The sequence below is a fragment of the Drosophila busckii genome, chromosome 3L (genome assembly GCF_011750605.1).
Source record: "Drosophila busckii strain San Diego stock center, stock number 13000-0081.31 chromosome 3L, ASM1175060v1, whole genome shotgun sequence".
In the NCBI taxonomy this organism is placed as follows: domain Eukaryota; kingdom Metazoa; phylum Arthropoda; class Insecta; order Diptera; family Drosophilidae; genus Drosophila; species Drosophila busckii.
The window spans coordinates 8,425,864-8,443,915 of NC_046606.1; the positions used below are offsets into that span (position 1 = coordinate 8,425,864).

The 18,052-nt window shown below is 42.9% G+C and overlaps 4 protein-coding genes across 5 annotated transcripts; 1 reads left to right on the forward strand and 3 right to left on the reverse strand.

Moving 5' to 3' along the window:
* Nucleotides 1-546: 546 nt before the first annotated feature.
* LOC108601032 (carboxypeptidase N subunit 2) lies at nucleotides 547-2,627 on the forward strand. Its single transcript, XM_017988910.1, has 3 exons — nucleotides 547-772; nucleotides 833-1,239; nucleotides 1,563-2,627. The coding sequence occupies exons 1-3, from the start codon at nucleotides 559-561 to the stop codon at nucleotides 2,589-2,591; spliced, it is 1,650 nt and encodes a 549-aa protein (XP_017844399.1). The 5' UTR covers nucleotides 547-558; the 3' UTR covers nucleotides 2,592-2,627.
* Nucleotides 2,628-2,662: 35 nt separating this feature from the next.
* LOC108601033 (ATP synthase subunit b, mitochondrial) lies at nucleotides 2,663-3,927 on the reverse strand. The gene is made up of 3 exons (XM_017988912.1): nucleotides 3,822-3,927; nucleotides 3,253-3,587; nucleotides 2,663-3,190 (listed from the first exon to the last, which is right to left on the reverse strand). The coding sequence occupies exons 1-3, from the start codon at nucleotides 3,847-3,849 to the stop codon at nucleotides 2,816-2,818; spliced, it is 738 nt and encodes a 245-aa protein (XP_017844401.1). The 5' UTR covers nucleotides 3,850-3,927; the 3' UTR covers nucleotides 2,663-2,815.
* A 328-nt stretch (nucleotides 3,928-4,255) lies between these two features.
* On the reverse strand, nucleotides 4,256-6,227 carry LOC108599396 (N-alpha-acetyltransferase 60). Of its 2 annotated transcripts, XM_017986206.2 has the most exons (6): nucleotides 6,142-6,227; nucleotides 5,753-5,882; nucleotides 5,532-5,696; nucleotides 5,245-5,465; nucleotides 5,073-5,183; nucleotides 4,256-4,978 (listed from the first exon to the last, which is right to left on the reverse strand). In XM_017986206.2, the coding sequence occupies exons 1-6, from the start codon at nucleotides 6,156-6,158 to the stop codon at nucleotides 4,846-4,848; spliced, it is 777 nt and encodes a 258-aa protein (XP_017841695.1). In that variant the 5' UTR covers nucleotides 6,159-6,227; the 3' UTR covers nucleotides 4,256-4,845. The 2 variants fall into 2 exon arrangements, with proteins under 2 accessions (XP_017841695.1, XP_017841694.1); XM_017986205.2 differs by having other exon boundaries at nucleotides 5,245-5,696.
* A 373-nt stretch (nucleotides 6,228-6,600) lies between these two features.
* Nucleotides 6,601-9,704, reverse strand: LOC108599395 (integrator complex subunit 7). Its single transcript, XM_017986204.2, has 2 exons — nucleotides 8,214-9,704; nucleotides 6,601-8,160 (listed from the first exon to the last, which is right to left on the reverse strand). Exons 1-2 carry the CDS (start codon nucleotides 9,651-9,653, stop codon nucleotides 6,616-6,618), a joined length of 2,985 nt encoding a protein of 994 aa, XP_017841693.1. The 5' UTR covers nucleotides 9,654-9,704; the 3' UTR covers nucleotides 6,601-6,615.
* Nucleotides 9,705-18,052: the final 8,348 nt, after the last annotated feature.

Genomic DNA, 18,052 nt, shown 5'->3' on the forward strand with positions numbered 1-18,052 from the left:
GTAAATATCAGCTAGACTTAAGACAGCTGCAGCAAGCTCAGTTCTAAACTATAAACTATATGCATAAATGCAAATTATTATATTAAACTATATACTGATTACCTAGTTTAACCAGCTCATTTGATTACAACGGAAATCCAAATTGAAATTTAATGTCTTACGCTGTGTACATTAATATAATCCATGTAATTTAGACTTTATAGTTAATTGTGTTATTTAATTTTTAGTTGTAATTTCTTTTGCATATGTATGCACTTCAATATATATATTACGTATACGTACTCGTAAACGCACTTTAACTTAATAATCGTAATGTAAACAATGCTAGGCTTATTAAAGCTCTTTAACTATAGAAGAAAACAACAACAAAAAACTGACTTTGGTTACTTTGTTTACGCCTGTCACTCACATCAGCGCTCAGCTCTCAACTCTCAAGTGTGTGTGTGCGCGCTCTTGAGTCCAGTGACGTTGAGAGGCAAACCTGTCTCGGCTGCTCACCAAACTGGCTTGAGCTGCGCGTTCTTATCCACTTAGTCGTCAGCTAAACGCCAAGCAGGAATGTCGTTCTGCCTGCTGTGCTTACTCTTAGGTCTAGTTTTTGGGTGCATCCCCGCCAGCGCGGCGCAGATTTGCGAGGCGCAGGGCTGGCGTAGCTACGAGTGCCGCGAGCTGAGCAGTCTGCAGGAGCTGATCAAGGTCAAGGCATTTCCCACCGACAACTGGCATAGGCTCAGCATCAAGAATCAGCACACTGAGTTTAGCATAGGCACAGGTAAGCCCAGCTCAGCCATGAAGCCAACACCCAAACTAAGCTCTGCCCGCCCATCTGCAGCCTCGAGTGCTGAAAGCTTGTCCAGCCTAAGCGACTTGGATTTGTCGCAAGTGCCACAACTGTTGCTGCAGCGTCGTGGCTTCTCCATTTTGCCGCAGCTCAAGCATTTGAATATTAGCGGCTGCGGTCTGACTCAGCTCTTGGGCACGCATTTCGCCAGCGAGTCGGCGCTGCAGATGCTCGATGCCAGCAACAATGGCCTGTCCACGCTCACAAAGGATGTCTTTAGCAATTTGCGTAAATTGATTTATGTAAATTTGACGCAGAATGCGCTGCAAGAGTTTGCCATGCCGCCCATGGCGCAGCTGCAGCAACTGGATCTCAGTCACAACGCATTGTTGAATGTAAGCCTGAGCGCCTGTGCGCATTTGGAGCAACTGCTGCTCAACGACAATCAGCTGGAGCAGGTGAGTAATTAATGCAACTGCTCATTTCAGATGCAAGTCTTTAATTATTTTATAATCTTTGCGGGTTATCAGACGTAACGTTAATTAGCATTGTCGGGTAATAAATGGCATTTGAATTTGTATTGAAATGTCATATTAAGCTCAGGGAATCGGATTTCCCGGAGATGCTCTACCGCAGCACTAATTTAAATTAATTTGCAATTGTCAGGCCTTGGCAGAACCCCGACGGTTTCAAAGCAGTATTAGCTAATTGGCATAGACTACGGCCAACTGTATTTAATATGCGCAAACAAGTTTGCTAACTGCTCTCACTCCCTCCACAGCTTGATGCCTTGTCTTTCCGTGGTCTCAATACGCTGCAGCATTTGCAGCTGAGCTACAATTCGCTCAGCAATATAGGCAAGGACACCTTTCAGCCGCTGGTGCAGCTGCGGCGTTTGAATATATCCCACAATGTGTTGGGTGCACTGCGTCCTCAAGTGTTTGGCTCTGCCGCAGTGCAATCGTTTAGCTTGCAGCAATTGGATCTGTCCGGCAACAGTTTGCGTTTGCTTTTCGACAATCAGTTTCGCCTGCTGGCCAAGCTGCAGCTGCTGGATCTTTCCCAAAACAGCATTGCCAGCCTGAGTAGTCCACACTTTGCTGGACTCAGCTCGCTGCGCAAATTGTATTTACAATCAAATGACATACTGGAGATAAAGCCGCACACCTTTGCAGCATTGGTGGATCTGGATACGCTAGATTTATCCTACAACAACATAGAATCGCTGGATGACGACGCTTTTGGCAGCAAAACGCTGCCACGACTGCGTAAACTCAATCTCAATGCCAACAATCTGAAGCGTCTGCATGCGCTGGCCTTCTCCTCACTGCCTTTTGTGGAGTATTTGTCGCTGGGCAATAATGATCTACGCAACTTGGATGTGCGTATGTTTTTGCCCATGCGTCAGCTGCAGAAACTGCATCTGGGGCACAATGAGATCACAGAGATTGACAGAGATGTGCTGTCAAGTCTGAGCAGCGTGCAGGAGCTGCTCATAGACAACAACAAGCTGACATTCTTGCCCTACGTGAATGATACGTTGCCGCAGTTAAAGCGCGTGGCCATCGAAGGTAATCCCTGGCAGTGTGCCTGCTTTGTCAAGCTGGAACGCTGGCTGCAGTCCAAGCAGGTAACCTATTTGCGTGAGGGCACTGGCTATTACGATGGAGAGAAGCCGCTGTGCGCAGTTACCTCGTCGAATCATTGCGTGCAGAGCGTAGAGGCGGATCAGCATTTGGACGTAAGGTTTGAGTTTGAGCAGCTGCATGAGGCCAGGCAGTCCGAGGAAGACAGCGCAGTGCAAGACTGATAAAAGTGTGCCGTTTTAGTTAAGTTATTTAAGCTGAAATATATAATATATATATAGATAAAAAACTTCAATTGTGGGTCATTAATATGTTTCCATCATTCGGACTTCATTTGAACACTAAAATGTTGTTACATTGGTTTAAACATTTCATCGTACTTCTCCGTTTGTGTGTTGCATCGCGCATTTAGTTTAATTTACAATTTAATAACTAAAACTCGAGTGGATTAAGCGGACTTCATGCGCAGAGCCAAAGCGCTCAGATCACCAATGCACTTGTTCAGAGTCTCCTTCTCCTGCTGAGGCGAGATGCTGGACAGCACATTGGCAACAATCCAGTTGACCATATGCTTCTGGCTAAGGCGACGCTCAACGTGGCGGCACTCCACCTGGTAGTCCAGGCGACGCTTTACCTCAGTGTAAGCGTTCATGGCACGCTCACGGAAGGCAGCCTCCAATTGCAGCGCAATGTTCTCCTTCTTGGCATCCATCAGCATCAGAGCGCCATCGGCACGCCATTGCTCCTTCTTCTCGGCCTCAATGGCATCGGACAGCACCTTGAGCTCAGCCACGCGGCCCTCCTTCCACTCGCCTTCGATTTTCTATAACAAAGAGCATTTGTTTATAAACATACGCATAGTTTAAATGGCTTTTCTATACTCACATCGATCTCACCGTCAGCCCACTTGGCAATAACTGGACCCAGTTTCTTGACTGCGATAACAGCCATGATGCCAAGCGACAGACCGCTGTAGTATTCGTGCTCCATCACGTAAATTTCCTTGGAGCACAGGTAGGTGATCAGACCCACGCCGAAAGTGTATGGACCAGTGACACCAGTCTTGTTGTAGAAGAACTGGAACCATTCATCTGGAATGAAGCCCATGCGAACCTTGCCGGGATGTTCGGGACGCTGGCGGCGCTCAATACCACCGCTGGCAGGGGATGCGGCAGCGGCGGCAGCCGAACGAGCAGCCACCAATGTCAAAGGACGCTGGGCTAAAAGTTAAATATACGCCATTAGTTTCATTATTATAAGTCTTTGCAAAAAGCACTGCAAAAAAACTTCTGCCTCTCAGCTGTGAATGCTTCGTGATTACATAAACCACGATGTACGATTCTGGTGCCGTAATAATTTGCACACACGTTTCCCAACTAATCTTTCACGCCCACACTATGCACAAACCGTTTATTCACGCAGATTTCCATTATTTTACGCTTTTTTACATTTACCTGTAAGGAGTGCGGCTTTGGAGAACATTTTTCAATGCTGTATCGACGAATTTATAGTAATAAATTGACGTTTAGGTAATGTTCCTGTTAAGCTGAGCAAAAATGTTATCGCGCTGTTAAGCTAAGAAAATATGTTAGGTAACTTATCGATATATCGATACAGGTATTTTAGAGATATTTTTGATGAATGTCAAAAATAATATAAAAATGTATATATTTTTCATAAATATTTATTTTATATTTATCTACAGCATTGTTGCTACACTCCTAAGTAACTTTATCATTAGTTAGCAAACAGGTATGATTTTCCGATATATTGTTGCTTTAAATTGATGCCCGCCCATACAAATCACCCAACAACCATTTCAAAATGAATATTAACTTTAAAAGTCTTTATTTTAAAAATACATGTTACAATTTGCTAAATTGTGTCTAAAATAATATGAATAGGCTGTGAAACATTTTGCTTTAAAATACTTTTACAAAATACTATAGAAACAGCAAACATATTAATTCAAATGTTCTTTGTAGGGATAAATGTCTGTGCATGTTTTTCGTTAAATAATATGTTCGTTTTGAATTTTTTTCAGTTCTCAAGCTATGTGCGGTTTACATAAATAAAGCGGTAAAGCGTGATTATCTTTGTTACATGTTGTCCCTAAACTAACTAAATTGACTGTCTTGTGCGTAAATGATAACCTACAAGTAGTAGAACATTAAATACATACAGAGTAACGATAATGTTTTAAAAAAGAACGTATAAAATCCCTTGCGCTTTAGATACCTATGCAGCATTTAAAAAAAAAGTTGATAATTGTTTCGACTATTTACAGCAATGAACGTATTTTAAAACGTAATAATACATGTAAAAAACTATGTTACATTTCCAACAGTGTTTGATCGTGATTTTGTGTACGAAACGAAAGATTTTGGCTCGCCTAAGCCATATGATTATTATAACAGGATAAATAATTCTCTCTCGACTCGGAAGGATGCTGGTGGTAGTGGTGGATTGTACGCCGGCTCATTCAATAACATTGAAGCGTGTCAACAGCTTATGGTAGAACCAACGGACCATGTGCTGCACGCAAGAAGCCATCCAAACGCAGAGACCGCCCGTGTGACGCAGCTTGGAAGCGTGGTGCTTGATGTGATCTGTGTGGAAAGAGTTAAGGCAACCAAATGTGGAGAGAGACTAGAAAACAACAAAAACAAATGGCAAAAAAGTAAATGCATTTTTGTAAAGGATATAATAACGTCCAAGGTGGATGACCGCCATTTATGTAGGTCACGTAGGTGAAACCGTCCTTGCCCTTGCCTCGTATATTGTAGTAGTAAGGTAGAAATGAATGAAGTGTGAATCTGTAATAGGAAACTTTGTTAAATAGCTCGCGACACGCAAACTTCCGTAGGTGTGTGTTACCTGCGTTTCTCGTAGAAAAATATGGCAGCCTGATTTGTGGTCAACGTGTGCAGGAATATGGCCTTCACCGCATGTCTTTCAAGCGTCGTCAGGTGGTTCATCAGCGCATCTAGTAGCAGCGATCCAATGCCATTTCTTCGATGCGCCCGATGGACTCCCAGGGATAGTATGTAGCCAACCTCAGCGTTCCGCCCCATCGAGTCCGGCAATATGCCTTTGTCCTGCATGGGAAAACCGCACAGCCTGATGTAATACTCACTATCACTTTCACTGACATTGGCTATTACCTCCTTGTTAACATTTCTATAGGGCTTGATTTCGGCAACAATCAAACCGATTATGGCCAGATTATAAACAGCTGCAAGGGCAAAGAAGCGAGTGCTGGATGTTATGTCCTCGTACCAAGACAGTGGATAGTCGATGGGAAACCATTCCTGGCAGAGCGTGCGAACCTACAAGTCAAGCTCAAATTATTATTCAATACGAGGAAGAGAATTAATCTACTTACCTCGGTCAAATCATCTGGCACTAGAAACCTTAGCTGCACATCGTTAACGGAACAAAGAGGTACATGTTCGCAGTCGCAGTCGACGCGTGTAATAATATCGTTGTTGGGCGGCGCACTATGTTTGTTGTAGCTAATGTCGCGCACCCCACCCCACACACACAAAGACACGCAGAAGCGCCAAAAACAGGTAGATGTAAATTGTTTAATTTACACTGAGGATCTAAGTATTAGTAGGCGGCGCTGCCAATTTCACTTGCATAATATTACGAGACAAATAGTGGACACGTCGTATCGTCAATAGATAAACAAAGCTCTCTATTAAGGTCTCAGCAACAACAACAGCAATTGGGTGTCGTCGCCTACTTGAAATTTAAGGTCTTGGTACTCACAGCGTGAATTGTGCCATGCTACTGAAACTGTAGCTACTCGGCTGTCCATGGATTGTGTGCAGAGGTGCACAGGTTAGCTGCAAAATTTGGTCAATTTTATGATCGCCTCGAAACGCACAGTGCGTTTTTTAAATTTATTACTTTTATTATTTGTTTGGTGTGTGCGAGTAATTGATTTTAATTAAAACTTATGCTTGCAACATAAATCACGTAAACAAAATTGGAAGGGGCCACGGCCAATGAATTTGTACTCCATTCAGGGCGAGCCTTCGACTTATGCTCTCCACTAACTAAACACACCAACATCGCTTGCTCAAAAGTTTATTGAAAAGTTTCTTATTTCCTATACTTTACATTGTTTATTACAACGAAAACTTCACGATGAGGATTGCAAGTGTTCAACAGCTGATGCCGTGCTGCCAGACAGTTGCACTACAGCGCTGCCAGACTGTTAAGTGGGGCGCGTAGCTCAAATTAAAAACGTCTTGGTTGGCCGACTGCTTGAGAAGTGCTGGGCACTACTGGAGCTGTTGGCTTTGAAGGATCATCCAGTACTCGCACTACCATTGAACTTTTGGGTCCTGTGCACCAGGTTATGCCACGCTCATCGATAACGAATGTCTCCAGCGTGACTTGGAACTGCCCGCCACTGGAGATGGGCAACAAAAAGCTGCCAGATAGAAAATCACGTTGTGGCTTGACAATTTGATTAAGTGTTACGGTGTCATTAATGGGCGACTTAATTAACTCATTGATTGGGCGTGGCGTCATCAGTTGAGAGGTCAAACTTAACTGCACGGAGTCTACGCGACGGAAATGTTTCTGCTGTTTGCTGATGTGTTGCAGCACGCCCTCCACTTTGATAACTAGATTACTGCCAGATTGTACAATCACTGGCTCCGTGGCACTGCGTGGCTGTGGACTAACCGATAGCTTAATCTGAGTAGACTGCAATATTTGGAAGAAGTGGCGTGGCAAACATAGCGGCGTCATTGTCATGATTTCAATGAGAGCTATGATTACATCCAGATGCCGATTGCTGATGGACTTGGCATTGGGCGGCTCATCTGGCAAGTTCCTTTGCATCTGTTCCATGCGCTGGCAGCTTGCGGCAAAGAAACGTGTCTCTGGATGATTGCCAGTGGTCAGAAAAACAGGTGGTTCTGGTGGCGTAGCATAACAAATGGATTCGATAATATGTGAAAAGAGCGCGCACTGAAACTCTGCGACTTCCAGAAACTCCAGGGTGACATGGTCTGCATCAAACGAGGATTTGTAGAGGCGTGCATAAGTTTCCTCACATATTTTCAAGGCTTTGACCAGCTTTCTCAACTGATTCGTAACGTGACCAAACTTTTGAAGATAGTCCCTGGAGTTCTGCGCCAGACTACCTGCTATAGCTGGCGGTGGAACTATTACCTGCGCATTCTTTACAGTAACAGCCAAGTGCAAGGTCTGCAGAAACTGTCCGCGTATCTTTAGATAATCGAGCTGGAAGCTACATGGATGTTGTGGTGAAGAGCACGCCCGCATGCTAGCCAAGGCTTGCTGATACAGATTGCTGGCCATTTCCAGGCGTCTCATTAACGGAAGCAACGGCTGTGGAGCCACATTATCTGCATTTACAGCGTAGTTCTCCCGCATATAAGTGTACTCCAAGCCATAGTTAAGTATGCACTCTGCCTGCGAGATCTGCGATAGCGCCACCAGAAAATAATGCATATGATCGCTGATAACAACCTGGGCGATCTTCGTATAGATATCTGCAGCCACGTAATGATGACCATAACGACTGGCAGTGCGTGCAATGCGATAGAGCGTCCAGCAGTTGACGCGTTCTATGCACTTCTCAAAGCATTGCACCACCAGTTGTGGCAGATAGCAACCCATGGTGGTTTGGCAAACCAAGGCACTCAATATTTCCATCGTGCGAAGATGCTGTTCCGGCTGCTCATCGTTGTCCGCAAGCTTGTTCAGTTTGTGGAGTATAATTGGTAGACGTGCCATCATGGGATTAACCTGAGGGATTGGAATTAATTTAAATATTATTAAAAATTACAGTCACCACATACCTTTTGTGTTATTGGCTCATCGATTTCCATGGCTGTGTCATCCTCCAGATCCTCTGAAAGGGTAAACGCATACTTGCGTAGTTGAAAATGCTCACAGAGACCCACCAACGCCTCGCAGATGAGCTGTGAATTGGCAGCTGGGTAGTCTACATCATCTCCCAGCGTATTAGTAACCATCTCTATAAAGCCTGCGCCAAATGATGCATCTGATTGGGTAATCCTTATGCCAAAGGCCAGCACACGTCGCAAGTCTCGTGTGCACTCTGCTCGGCGGGCCGTACACAATAGAAGACCCTCCATGTGCAGATTGACCATTATCAGTATGTCATCCACCTGTGTAGTCTGGTTTTTGAGTCCGAATGCCACCAGCGCAGACAGCACAGCCATTGCTTGTGTGGCGGTAGTGTAGTCGTCCAACTTGCTGATGCACTCGTTGCAGAGACTCAGGATAGCATCACGATGTTCGCGTAGCAACTCCTGGCAAGTCAAGGGGCAGTCGCTGAGCTTCAGTAGTATGGAGAGAAATAGAAACTGCTCGGCGCCAGTTGTGCAGAGATTAAACTTGTCAATGAGTGAACCAATGGCAGGCTTGGGCCAAGCGTTGACGCTCTCCTTGCCAGCAAGCTCATTAAAGGAGCGCAGTACTTGAATCCGCACCGGCGTACGCAGATCTTGCATGAAGTCTATCAACACGTTAAGCTGGCCAGGCACTCCCACTAGCGTGCGCGAAGATAACTGCGTGAGCGTATTTATAATAGCCACCACAAAACTCTGCGCTGGATACTTGGGCAGTAGATCCAGACATAGCTTGCTGACCATGGCCGCCGTGTTGGCATCGTGATGCATGTGCCTGAGCACAGGAATAAGCAGTAGTTTCATAGGCACTGGGACCTGCAGTGACTCAATCATGTCAGAGATTTTAGCACACATGCTTATAGCAAAGGAGCTGGATTGCGCCGCAAAGCAGCTGCTTGCATATATAGCTGCCTCCACTTCAACCGTATCATGACTGTCCAGAGCACGACGTATGGCATGATGTACCTGTGGCTTCTCTGGAATTACACGTGATACTGCACCCAGTGTGCGCAAGAGTAGCGCCCGCGCAACAGGGTCGTTCGAGTGCATCACCATAAAAATGCGCCTGACAAAGTTATCAATATTGAGTATCTTGTCCAGATGATTCTCGCTTTGTTGACACACACGCAGCACCCAAAAGCGCAACAGGTTGGAGCCACTCACGAAGAACTCGGCCAGTTTGATAAACGACGAGTTAATCAATATGGGAAATGGATACTTTTCAAATAGTCGAGGAAACCGCACGATCGCCTCACACTGTATGCCTTGTTTAGCACTGCGCAGGCCCTTGTCCAGCTCCATGAGCACCGCATTTGAATCGTGCGTACCATTGTCATTTAAAAAGGATTCGTTAAAGTGCGACATTTTTCACCGGCTTTAGATACATTTACATCAAGCCACTTTGCAAATTGTAAACAAACAGAAAATGATAAATGATGACAGTGTGTTGTTTCAGCATGACACTGTCTTAAGCTGCGTCCAGTATGTTTGGGTGCGTGTATTCGCTACATTTTGAATCCCTAAGATTCTGTATTGTCTCCCAGCACACTATGAGTTTTGAATAACAGTTTTATTTATTTAATTCATTTAAATGTAACATAAAAACATAGAATATATACAATTGCTTAAAAGTTAAACAGATATGCGTAACCTAAATATTGGGTAGCAAAGATGCTTGCTCCATCGAAGTGTAACCGCTTAGTTCGCACGTCGCAGACATATTGGCGTAGTCTGGACTAAGCAACCTACTCTTGATCCTTGGTTTGTCTCGATGATGTTATTCCTGATGCTACATTGTTATTGCTGTTATAGGATAACTAATAAATACTTAAACACGTTAGTAAATTATATATGTTGCCTCTTATATTACAGTCTGTTGATTTTTAGACAGCAGCCGACTTGAACACAATTAAAATTAAAAGCCCAAACGCATTTACATATTCAACAACATATGTATATGCTTGTTTGTGTAGATACATTTATAGATACAATCGTGTATCTTTATCTGAAAAAATTTCAACTGTTCTGCTTGTTGTTGTCTGGTTGCTGTTATTGTTATTGTTGAGTTAGCGAATTGTTGCAGTTGACTTGACGTTGCTTTCTCCGCAGCGCCTCTTTGTTGATGTTTCTCTTTCACAGTTGATGGCTAAAACTTTTTTTTCTCCTCTTTGGCTTAGGGCCATTAAGAACTGCGCGCTGCGTTCGTTACCTTGGCTTAATGACCGCCTGCACTCAACAAGATGCAGACACTAAGTAATATTTATGCGAGGCATTAAAATATAATTAAAATCGCACACATAAATGTGCGCCATTATCGGTTTGAATTTTTAATTAAGCATATTTTGAGCGCTCGCCAACGAAAACAAAATCGAAACTGAATCGAGAAAGGGCATCGCTTTAATGGGTGTTAAATTCCATGCGCATTTCACTTTAAGCGTATTCTGAGCTCACAGCGTTTCGTTTGATTAATGCTGTTGGCCAAAATGCGCGCTGGGGTTGCGCAACTAATCCTACACAAAAAAAAAATACATATTAGAAAGATACATAGAAAGCTATGGTGGTGGCCACTTAGTGCGCTAAATAAAATCAAAACAATTTCTATAAATAACTAAATTGTGAGCGAAGCAACTAAGCCAAAGAAAATAAAAGTTGCAACGACTTGGCCAATACGCTTAATTAGTTTTCGCTGTGGGAACTGGGCAAAGATTTTTGGCAAGGTTCTCATCGCTGGAAAGCAGCGCTAATTAAATTAAATGTACTATGCATAAATATTTAGGATCGTTCCAGAGCTGCCAATTAGCATATAAAAATTTTCGTCGGCCTGCCGCACAATTTCTCTTTCATTTGCCAAAAAAGAAAAAATAACAAGAAAATAAAACAAATAAATAAAACACATAAAAAAAGACTGTTAACTGTTGTTGGGGCGCATTGGTAGACGCAGTGCTGTTAGCGGTCATCTTTTCTCATATCTGTATCACAGATTTTGCTTACGGCCACTTACGGTATTTCGGCCGCTTGTCGTCGCTGAAGCTGAAGCAGCTAATTTGCATACGCATGGAATAGCAGTCGCTCGATCTTTCTCTCTCTCTCTCTCTTTCGAACGAAAGTGAAAATCTTACAATCTGACAATATCCAAAGACTTAACAAACTGCGTTAAATAAATATTTTACGCCTCGGCCAGTATTTGTCTTGCGCGCTTGGCTTGGAAATTTGAAATTGGATTTCAATCAAAACGCAAACAATGCGTGATAAATGAGGCTTGGCCATAGAGCTTTAGAAAACTATTGTTAACACCTCGTTTTTGGCAATACAAGCTTATGCAATTATAAAGCGCTGTGGAAACTGTTATTAACGTAAAGTGCCTTGTCTCTGTGGCTTTGTGTTGAGCGCATTTTTCACCATTAAATGCAAATTGCGCGCCAGCTGCCACAAAAGGCGGCATGCCACAGTTGCAGTTTCAGTTGTCGCTGCTCCTTGGCCAGACACGCCTATTTGTAGCGTCTGGTTTTTGAGACTGTGTCTGCCATTTTGGCGCCCCGATTGAGATTTGGTGTACTGCTCCGGCGATTTGGCGAGTGAAAGTGATATATGGCGCATGACTCAGGCTCAGCTAGCAGGCTTAAACGCAGGCCTCGACGCACACCCCTTCATCTGCATAAAATAATAATTAAGCGACATTTTCTATGCCAAACTGGGCAAGCCACAAAAAAGATACAGGGCACAGCTTCGGCCCCAAAAATGTAGCTTTATTAATTTTGGCAGCTGTCTGTGTGCACTGTGAGAAAACGGATGTACTTTTGCTGGCATGAGGTAATATGCACTTAAAAGCAATGATCATTTCCTGATTGAAAACTTTCATAACTTTGTTGCCAAAGTTGACAAATTTCCTGCGAATTGTCTTTTTCAAACTATTATGCAACGTAATCTAATATGCTAAGTTATTAATGAAATTATCCCAATGATTTTCCAAGCTCTGCCTGTAATGTACATCAGCAACAAAATGTACATAACATGAAATCTTTGGTTGCTGATGTACAAACAAAGGTTTTTTTTACATCAATAACCACAAGCTGTTCATCAAGAACATATGATTATGATATACATCAGCCACAAAACGTTGCATCAACAACCAAATGTTGTGTAGCACGTTGATAAGCTATAACTCAGCTAAAAAACATCCGATTGAAATGTTCGCGTTTCGTTGTAAATCATTAACCAAAAGATTATTATTTATTATTATTGTTTGGAGTAAGTGCGCTGCGACCTAACAAGGATCTATTGTGCCTCCCACTGGTAGATGAGTTAAAGTTCTCTATCCAGCCCTATTTTGTGCAGAAAATGCCAAAATTTGTCCTGGTTTCAAGTTCCTCATCTGTCTTGTGTCTAAGGTAGGAATCCCCAACTGATTAAATCTTACTCTGCAGAGCGCAGGACATTCCTCCAGTAGATGCTCTGGAGTTTCGTCATGCTCTAGACAAAAAAGATTACTTGTGCATCAAGTTTTAAACTAACTAAATTACGTTAATTGTCACACTTTAATGTATATCAATATATTATGAAGCATTTATGAACTGATGCCACCGCCCAAATCACATCCTGGCTGCGTCCATGAGATTGTATCCGAGGCAGTTTCATTGTTTCAATAATTAATATGCAACGTTTGCATTTAAAAGGGCCGACAACGAGCAACGGAAAAGCATAATGAAAAGACAAAAGGCGAAAGACACTGGGGCGCGACTGACAAAAGAAATGGAAAGTGAAGTCGGGCCAGTCAAGTCAATGGGGAGCGGGAGCGCGTTGACCGCAAGCTGGGCGCGGACTTGCATAATGATTGACAGTGGTTGGCCCCGGTCACAATAAGTCACATTATTTTTGTTAATAAACAATATGGGCATAAGCCCCGGCACCGTTACACTCATAAGTGCAGCTAAATGTATAAAGAAAACAGCCCAGCAAATTGTGCAAAACCTCATCATGTAACTGGTTTGGCCGAAGAGAGAAAGAAAAACAAAAGCAAGTTACAAGAAATACAAAAAAACTGAAACTGAATGAAACTGAGCAGCAAGTGTAGAAGACACAAGACAAGATATCCGTTTTTTAATGCCAACAGTTGCATTTTCTCTCATTTTTTGCTGGCCAGCGTATTAAAATATTAGAGTGCTTAAAGCAATTGATCATTTATCACAAGACAAGGTGATCAATTGAGGATGATAGTTCGTTGATATGCGGCGTTTTTATTTTTCAAATGAAACTTTACGACGAGCTTAATTTATCTTAGCCGCTGGCTTATGTTGATACTTAAGTGTATTTAAGTTAAGCAAAGAAACTCTTTCCCAATGCAGCGCTTAAGTTGTTTAAGCAAATTAAAGTTTTCCTTTGCTTGGCCTTCAACACTTCTGCCCGCATTGCTCAATTCAAATTATGTTGTCGCCTCAAACTGAAAAGTGAGTCATACGTAGAGCAATCATAATTGAATTAGCATGCCAGGCACGTCCCTGACACAATTTCCACTTGGCTAAGGGTAACGGCAACGCTGTAAACAAAACTAAAATGCTGCGCAGGTAGACAGACGTCATCGGAGCTTGCCGCTGTGTGTGATTCACACCGGATCCAATGCCCAATGCCTTTACATGAAATCGAAACCAAAGCCGTTGGCTCAGATACGAACTTTCGATTTCTTTCGATTCGCCGGGTGTGTCGCTTGTACTTCTTTTTGGGCATTTTCGCATGCTGTCATCGCATGGGCAGCCAAGGCGCGCTTGCTCTTGCTCTTGTATTTGGAATGTTGAACCAAATCCGCAAATGAAAGTTCGCGTAGCTCGTGGGGTTGTTTATGGCTGCTGTAACCAATTGTCATGCGCTTCTTGTTTCTCTTTTACTCCCAAGCGAAACGCCAGCAAAAATTGCGCCGATTGTTGAAATTGTTGGTTATTTATTAAATTTATGGCACAATTTAATTTGATTAGCACTTGGCTGAGCGTAAAAAATGAGTTTGAAATTGTTTATCTAATTTGGAAATTATTGGATACTTAACTGTATACTTAGGTTAATGTTGCTGCATTTGGAAATCAGCAGTGCAGTTATACAATTCATGTAATATTGATGAATGCATTTGAAAAACAAAAGACTTAGGCAACAAACTTGCCAATAAATATGTGTTAATTTAAATTGTATTACAAGCGCTTTGTTTATCTTTTGTTGGCGGAAAAACACAGATTAGAAAACAACTAATTGAGTTATTTATTTAGTTCCGCTAACGCAACCAAAGGTCAGCTAATGATGATTTAGCGGCAGGCCGTTGAGTTAATTGTTTAAGATTCAAAGAAACGTTTAAAGGGCATAATACAGCGACAATATTATATCATTAGCGCTTGCATAATCAGTTATTGATTGCAAGAGGCCAGAATAATAAGCAAGCGTTGGCGCTGGGCCCGTTTAGTGAATCAGTCACATCCCTTTATGAATAACAATCGAAATTAGGCAATCGCTGCGGAGCGCACGACGTCACCAGTTACCTTGACACAACAACAACAACAGCAACAACAGTTAGCATTTTGGCTTGCCAAAAAAACAAAAACAAAAGCCATGCAGAAAGCGGTCTGAAATGAAAAGTTGCCACAACGGGTACGACTTGAGCTTCGGCTATGAGCTCGGCTTGCCGATTGCTGGCCAAAGAATGGTTCAAAACTGGCATATTTTGTATTTGAAATACGTTTCGGCGCTCTCACTCTCTGGGCCAACTTGCTTTGGCGCTCTCTCGTGCGCTCTCGGCAGCGCTGGAGCGGAGCGAGCCAAGAAAGGGGTCAAAACTTTCACGCGATATAAAATCTTGGTTAGCAATACGGCCGGGCCGCATTTTCATTTCAAGCTTGTGTGCGACGAGTCTGCCGTCTGCTGTTGTTGCTGTTGCCGCCTGAGCACGAGTTCGAGCTGCAATATTCGATATTCGAGATTCGAGTGAACGACTCGTCCTGCCACCCGCGTTGCGCCTAAAACGTTCACAAAGATAAAGCGTGTATATTAAACGGATTTATGCAAGTGCTTTTTATAACTCATAAAGTGTGCAAAACTTAAAGTGTGTTCATACATACCTATAGTTCGATATATATATATATTAATTATTGTGTGCAGTAGGCGAACAGAAAGCCAACCTACCGTCTGCCTAACGGTAGCTGCTGCTGTGCCATTCTAAAGGAAAACTGAATACCAACTAAAGGGATTAAATCGCATAGGGATTAATACAAACTAAAGGTAAGTGGAGGCAATTAATGTTAATAACGTGTTGGCTTCAACAACATTGCAACATTTCTATTCATCAAAATAGAAAAGCCACTTTGCTCCAATTATCAAAGTCAGCGCCTCAGCCAAACAGTCTATAATAACGCAGTTGATTAACATAACAAGCATGATCATAATGAAAGCTCCATTTGCCCACAAAAGCGTTGCAATATTTACCACCAAAAGAAAAGCAAAGTGTTTTGGGCTCTTTGATAGAAAGCAACTGCTAAACTTTCGTCATCTAAGATTTTTTGGCTTTGGCGTGCAGTACGCGGAAATTATTAATAACAAAAGCTCGTTACAAGCACACACACACACGCAGACACACACACATGCATGCATAGTTATGCTATATGAAACTGTTTACTGTTAGTTGCGGCCGCTGAGGCTTGAAGCAGCGGCATCTTTAGCTTTTTGTTCATTAGTTGAATTTGCATAAATCTTTTCAATTTGGCAGCCGCCACCCGCTCTAGCCGAGGGGGCACAAATCGAAACGAATCTTGGCATAGAGTTGGCACTGAAACTGGAACTGGCTGCAGCTAGCCGGCGCACAAGAGTTCTCTGCCTGCTCGCCTGCTTCTCGTTGTTGTTGTTGTTGTTGTTTGGTGAAATTTCATCGCGTTTCGCGCGAATGAAAGTCTGAAATTGACTTGTGCCGCTTCTCATTTGCTGCTGCTGCTGCAGCGTGGTTTATGCGCCAGCCAAGCAGCTAAAGATATAGATACAACTGTGCTGCAGTTTTCCGAGCACACATGTGCACACATGTCTCTATGTGTGTGTGTGTGTGTGTGTGTGCGGTGTGTGTTTGATTAATCTTGCGAATTGCTTTGTTCAAAAACTGCTCCACTTTGGCGCACATGAAAACAATTTCGCTGCACAGCAAACACACACACACACACATAGACACACTCACACATAGATAGCTAGTTAGTTGCAGCTACTTTCGTGGCACAGCACGCGTGCCTGTCAAGTGGGTTGCGCATACGCAGCGTTGCCTAGCAGCAGCCACTGGCACTTGTCATCTGCCCAAACATAGTGCCTAGCAATACTTTTAATTGATTCCACACACACACAGGCATAACTGGTGAAAGATGCTGCAGCGCCAGTGCGCCACTTGCAACGATATAATTACTGGTTTGCTGTCTGCAGTCAGTGGTGGGGGGCTGGGCAGGGGGGTAGCCTGTAACTATCGACTTGCCTTGGCGACAATTTGAAATTAACGGCAATTGTCTTTGGCCGCCTGTGCAATTTTCACGCAGTTTTTCGTTGTATCAACAACTTTCATTGCAGCAACTTTGGCTAAACTGTTGCATGCAGCCAACGTCGGCTATGAGTAGACAGCATTGCTAACAGCAATTACGCAGTTATTTTGATAAGCAACCAAGTCTAGCAATAGTTTTCTAAACTCCAAGACTCGAACTTGTTTTCAACAGCAAGAGTTTTCTTTATAAATCGAAGCATTCTAAGCCAGAGCAATGGGCTGTTGCAATATTCATCGATTGATTTATTTTAATTAATGCAAGCTATGCACAGTCAACTGCAAAAAATGTAGAAGCTTGTATAAAAAGTTAAGTATGCTTAAATATATCTTAAAGTTCAATGCTTTGATGAATGAAATGAAAATAATTGAAAAAATTGTTGCAACAACTGCGATTTTTGCAATATATCTAAAGTTAATAAACAGCATAAGCTTCGGCATAAACTCTTTCTTGCTCTTAAGCCTCACTTGAACTTAATAAGTTTTAGCAGCTTAGTTAGACTGATTTAGTTTCCATTTGAGACCACAAGCATCGAAAGTTGGATTTGGTGAATGCAGATCAGCTTAAATTTCAAGTTGATTGCATGAGCAAGCCACAGACACAATGTGTCTATAATTCAGCATTAGCCTGTCACTTAATCAAAAGAAACGAAAGACTATTGACGCCACAAATGTGGCACCTTGAATGCATGCCCCAAAGCTTAATAAACAGCAATTCAATTTGCTCTTGAAAGATATCTTGAAAATCATGCAAATCAATGGCTGCTTTTGATTGCAGCGAGAGTCACTCCAAATGCAGTTGCAAGTACAACATAAAGTACACACACACGTGTGTGTGTGTGTGAATACACTAGCAACTGAGGCAGTCTGCTGACAGCAATCGTAAAAGAAATGAAAACCACTTTCTTTGCATGCATGCCACAAAATACGCCAACACCAGCAACAACTACAACAACAGCAACTTAGCAATTGCAACCCAAGCCAAGCCAAGTCAAGGCGAGCTGTGGAGCCAAGCAAATTGCATGCGTTTGTGGCAAGCAAGCGGAACATGCGGCGTCGGAGTTTTGCCAGCTACGAAATTGGGTCACTAATTATTTCAGAGCAAACTTGCAACAGCAACAGCAGCAGCCGCTCTGTTGCTCTGTGTGTTGCAAGCCACAGCTAACGATGCGTTGCGTTTGCCAACGATACGAGGATACGAGTTGTTGGCAGCTTGTTGCCATTGCCG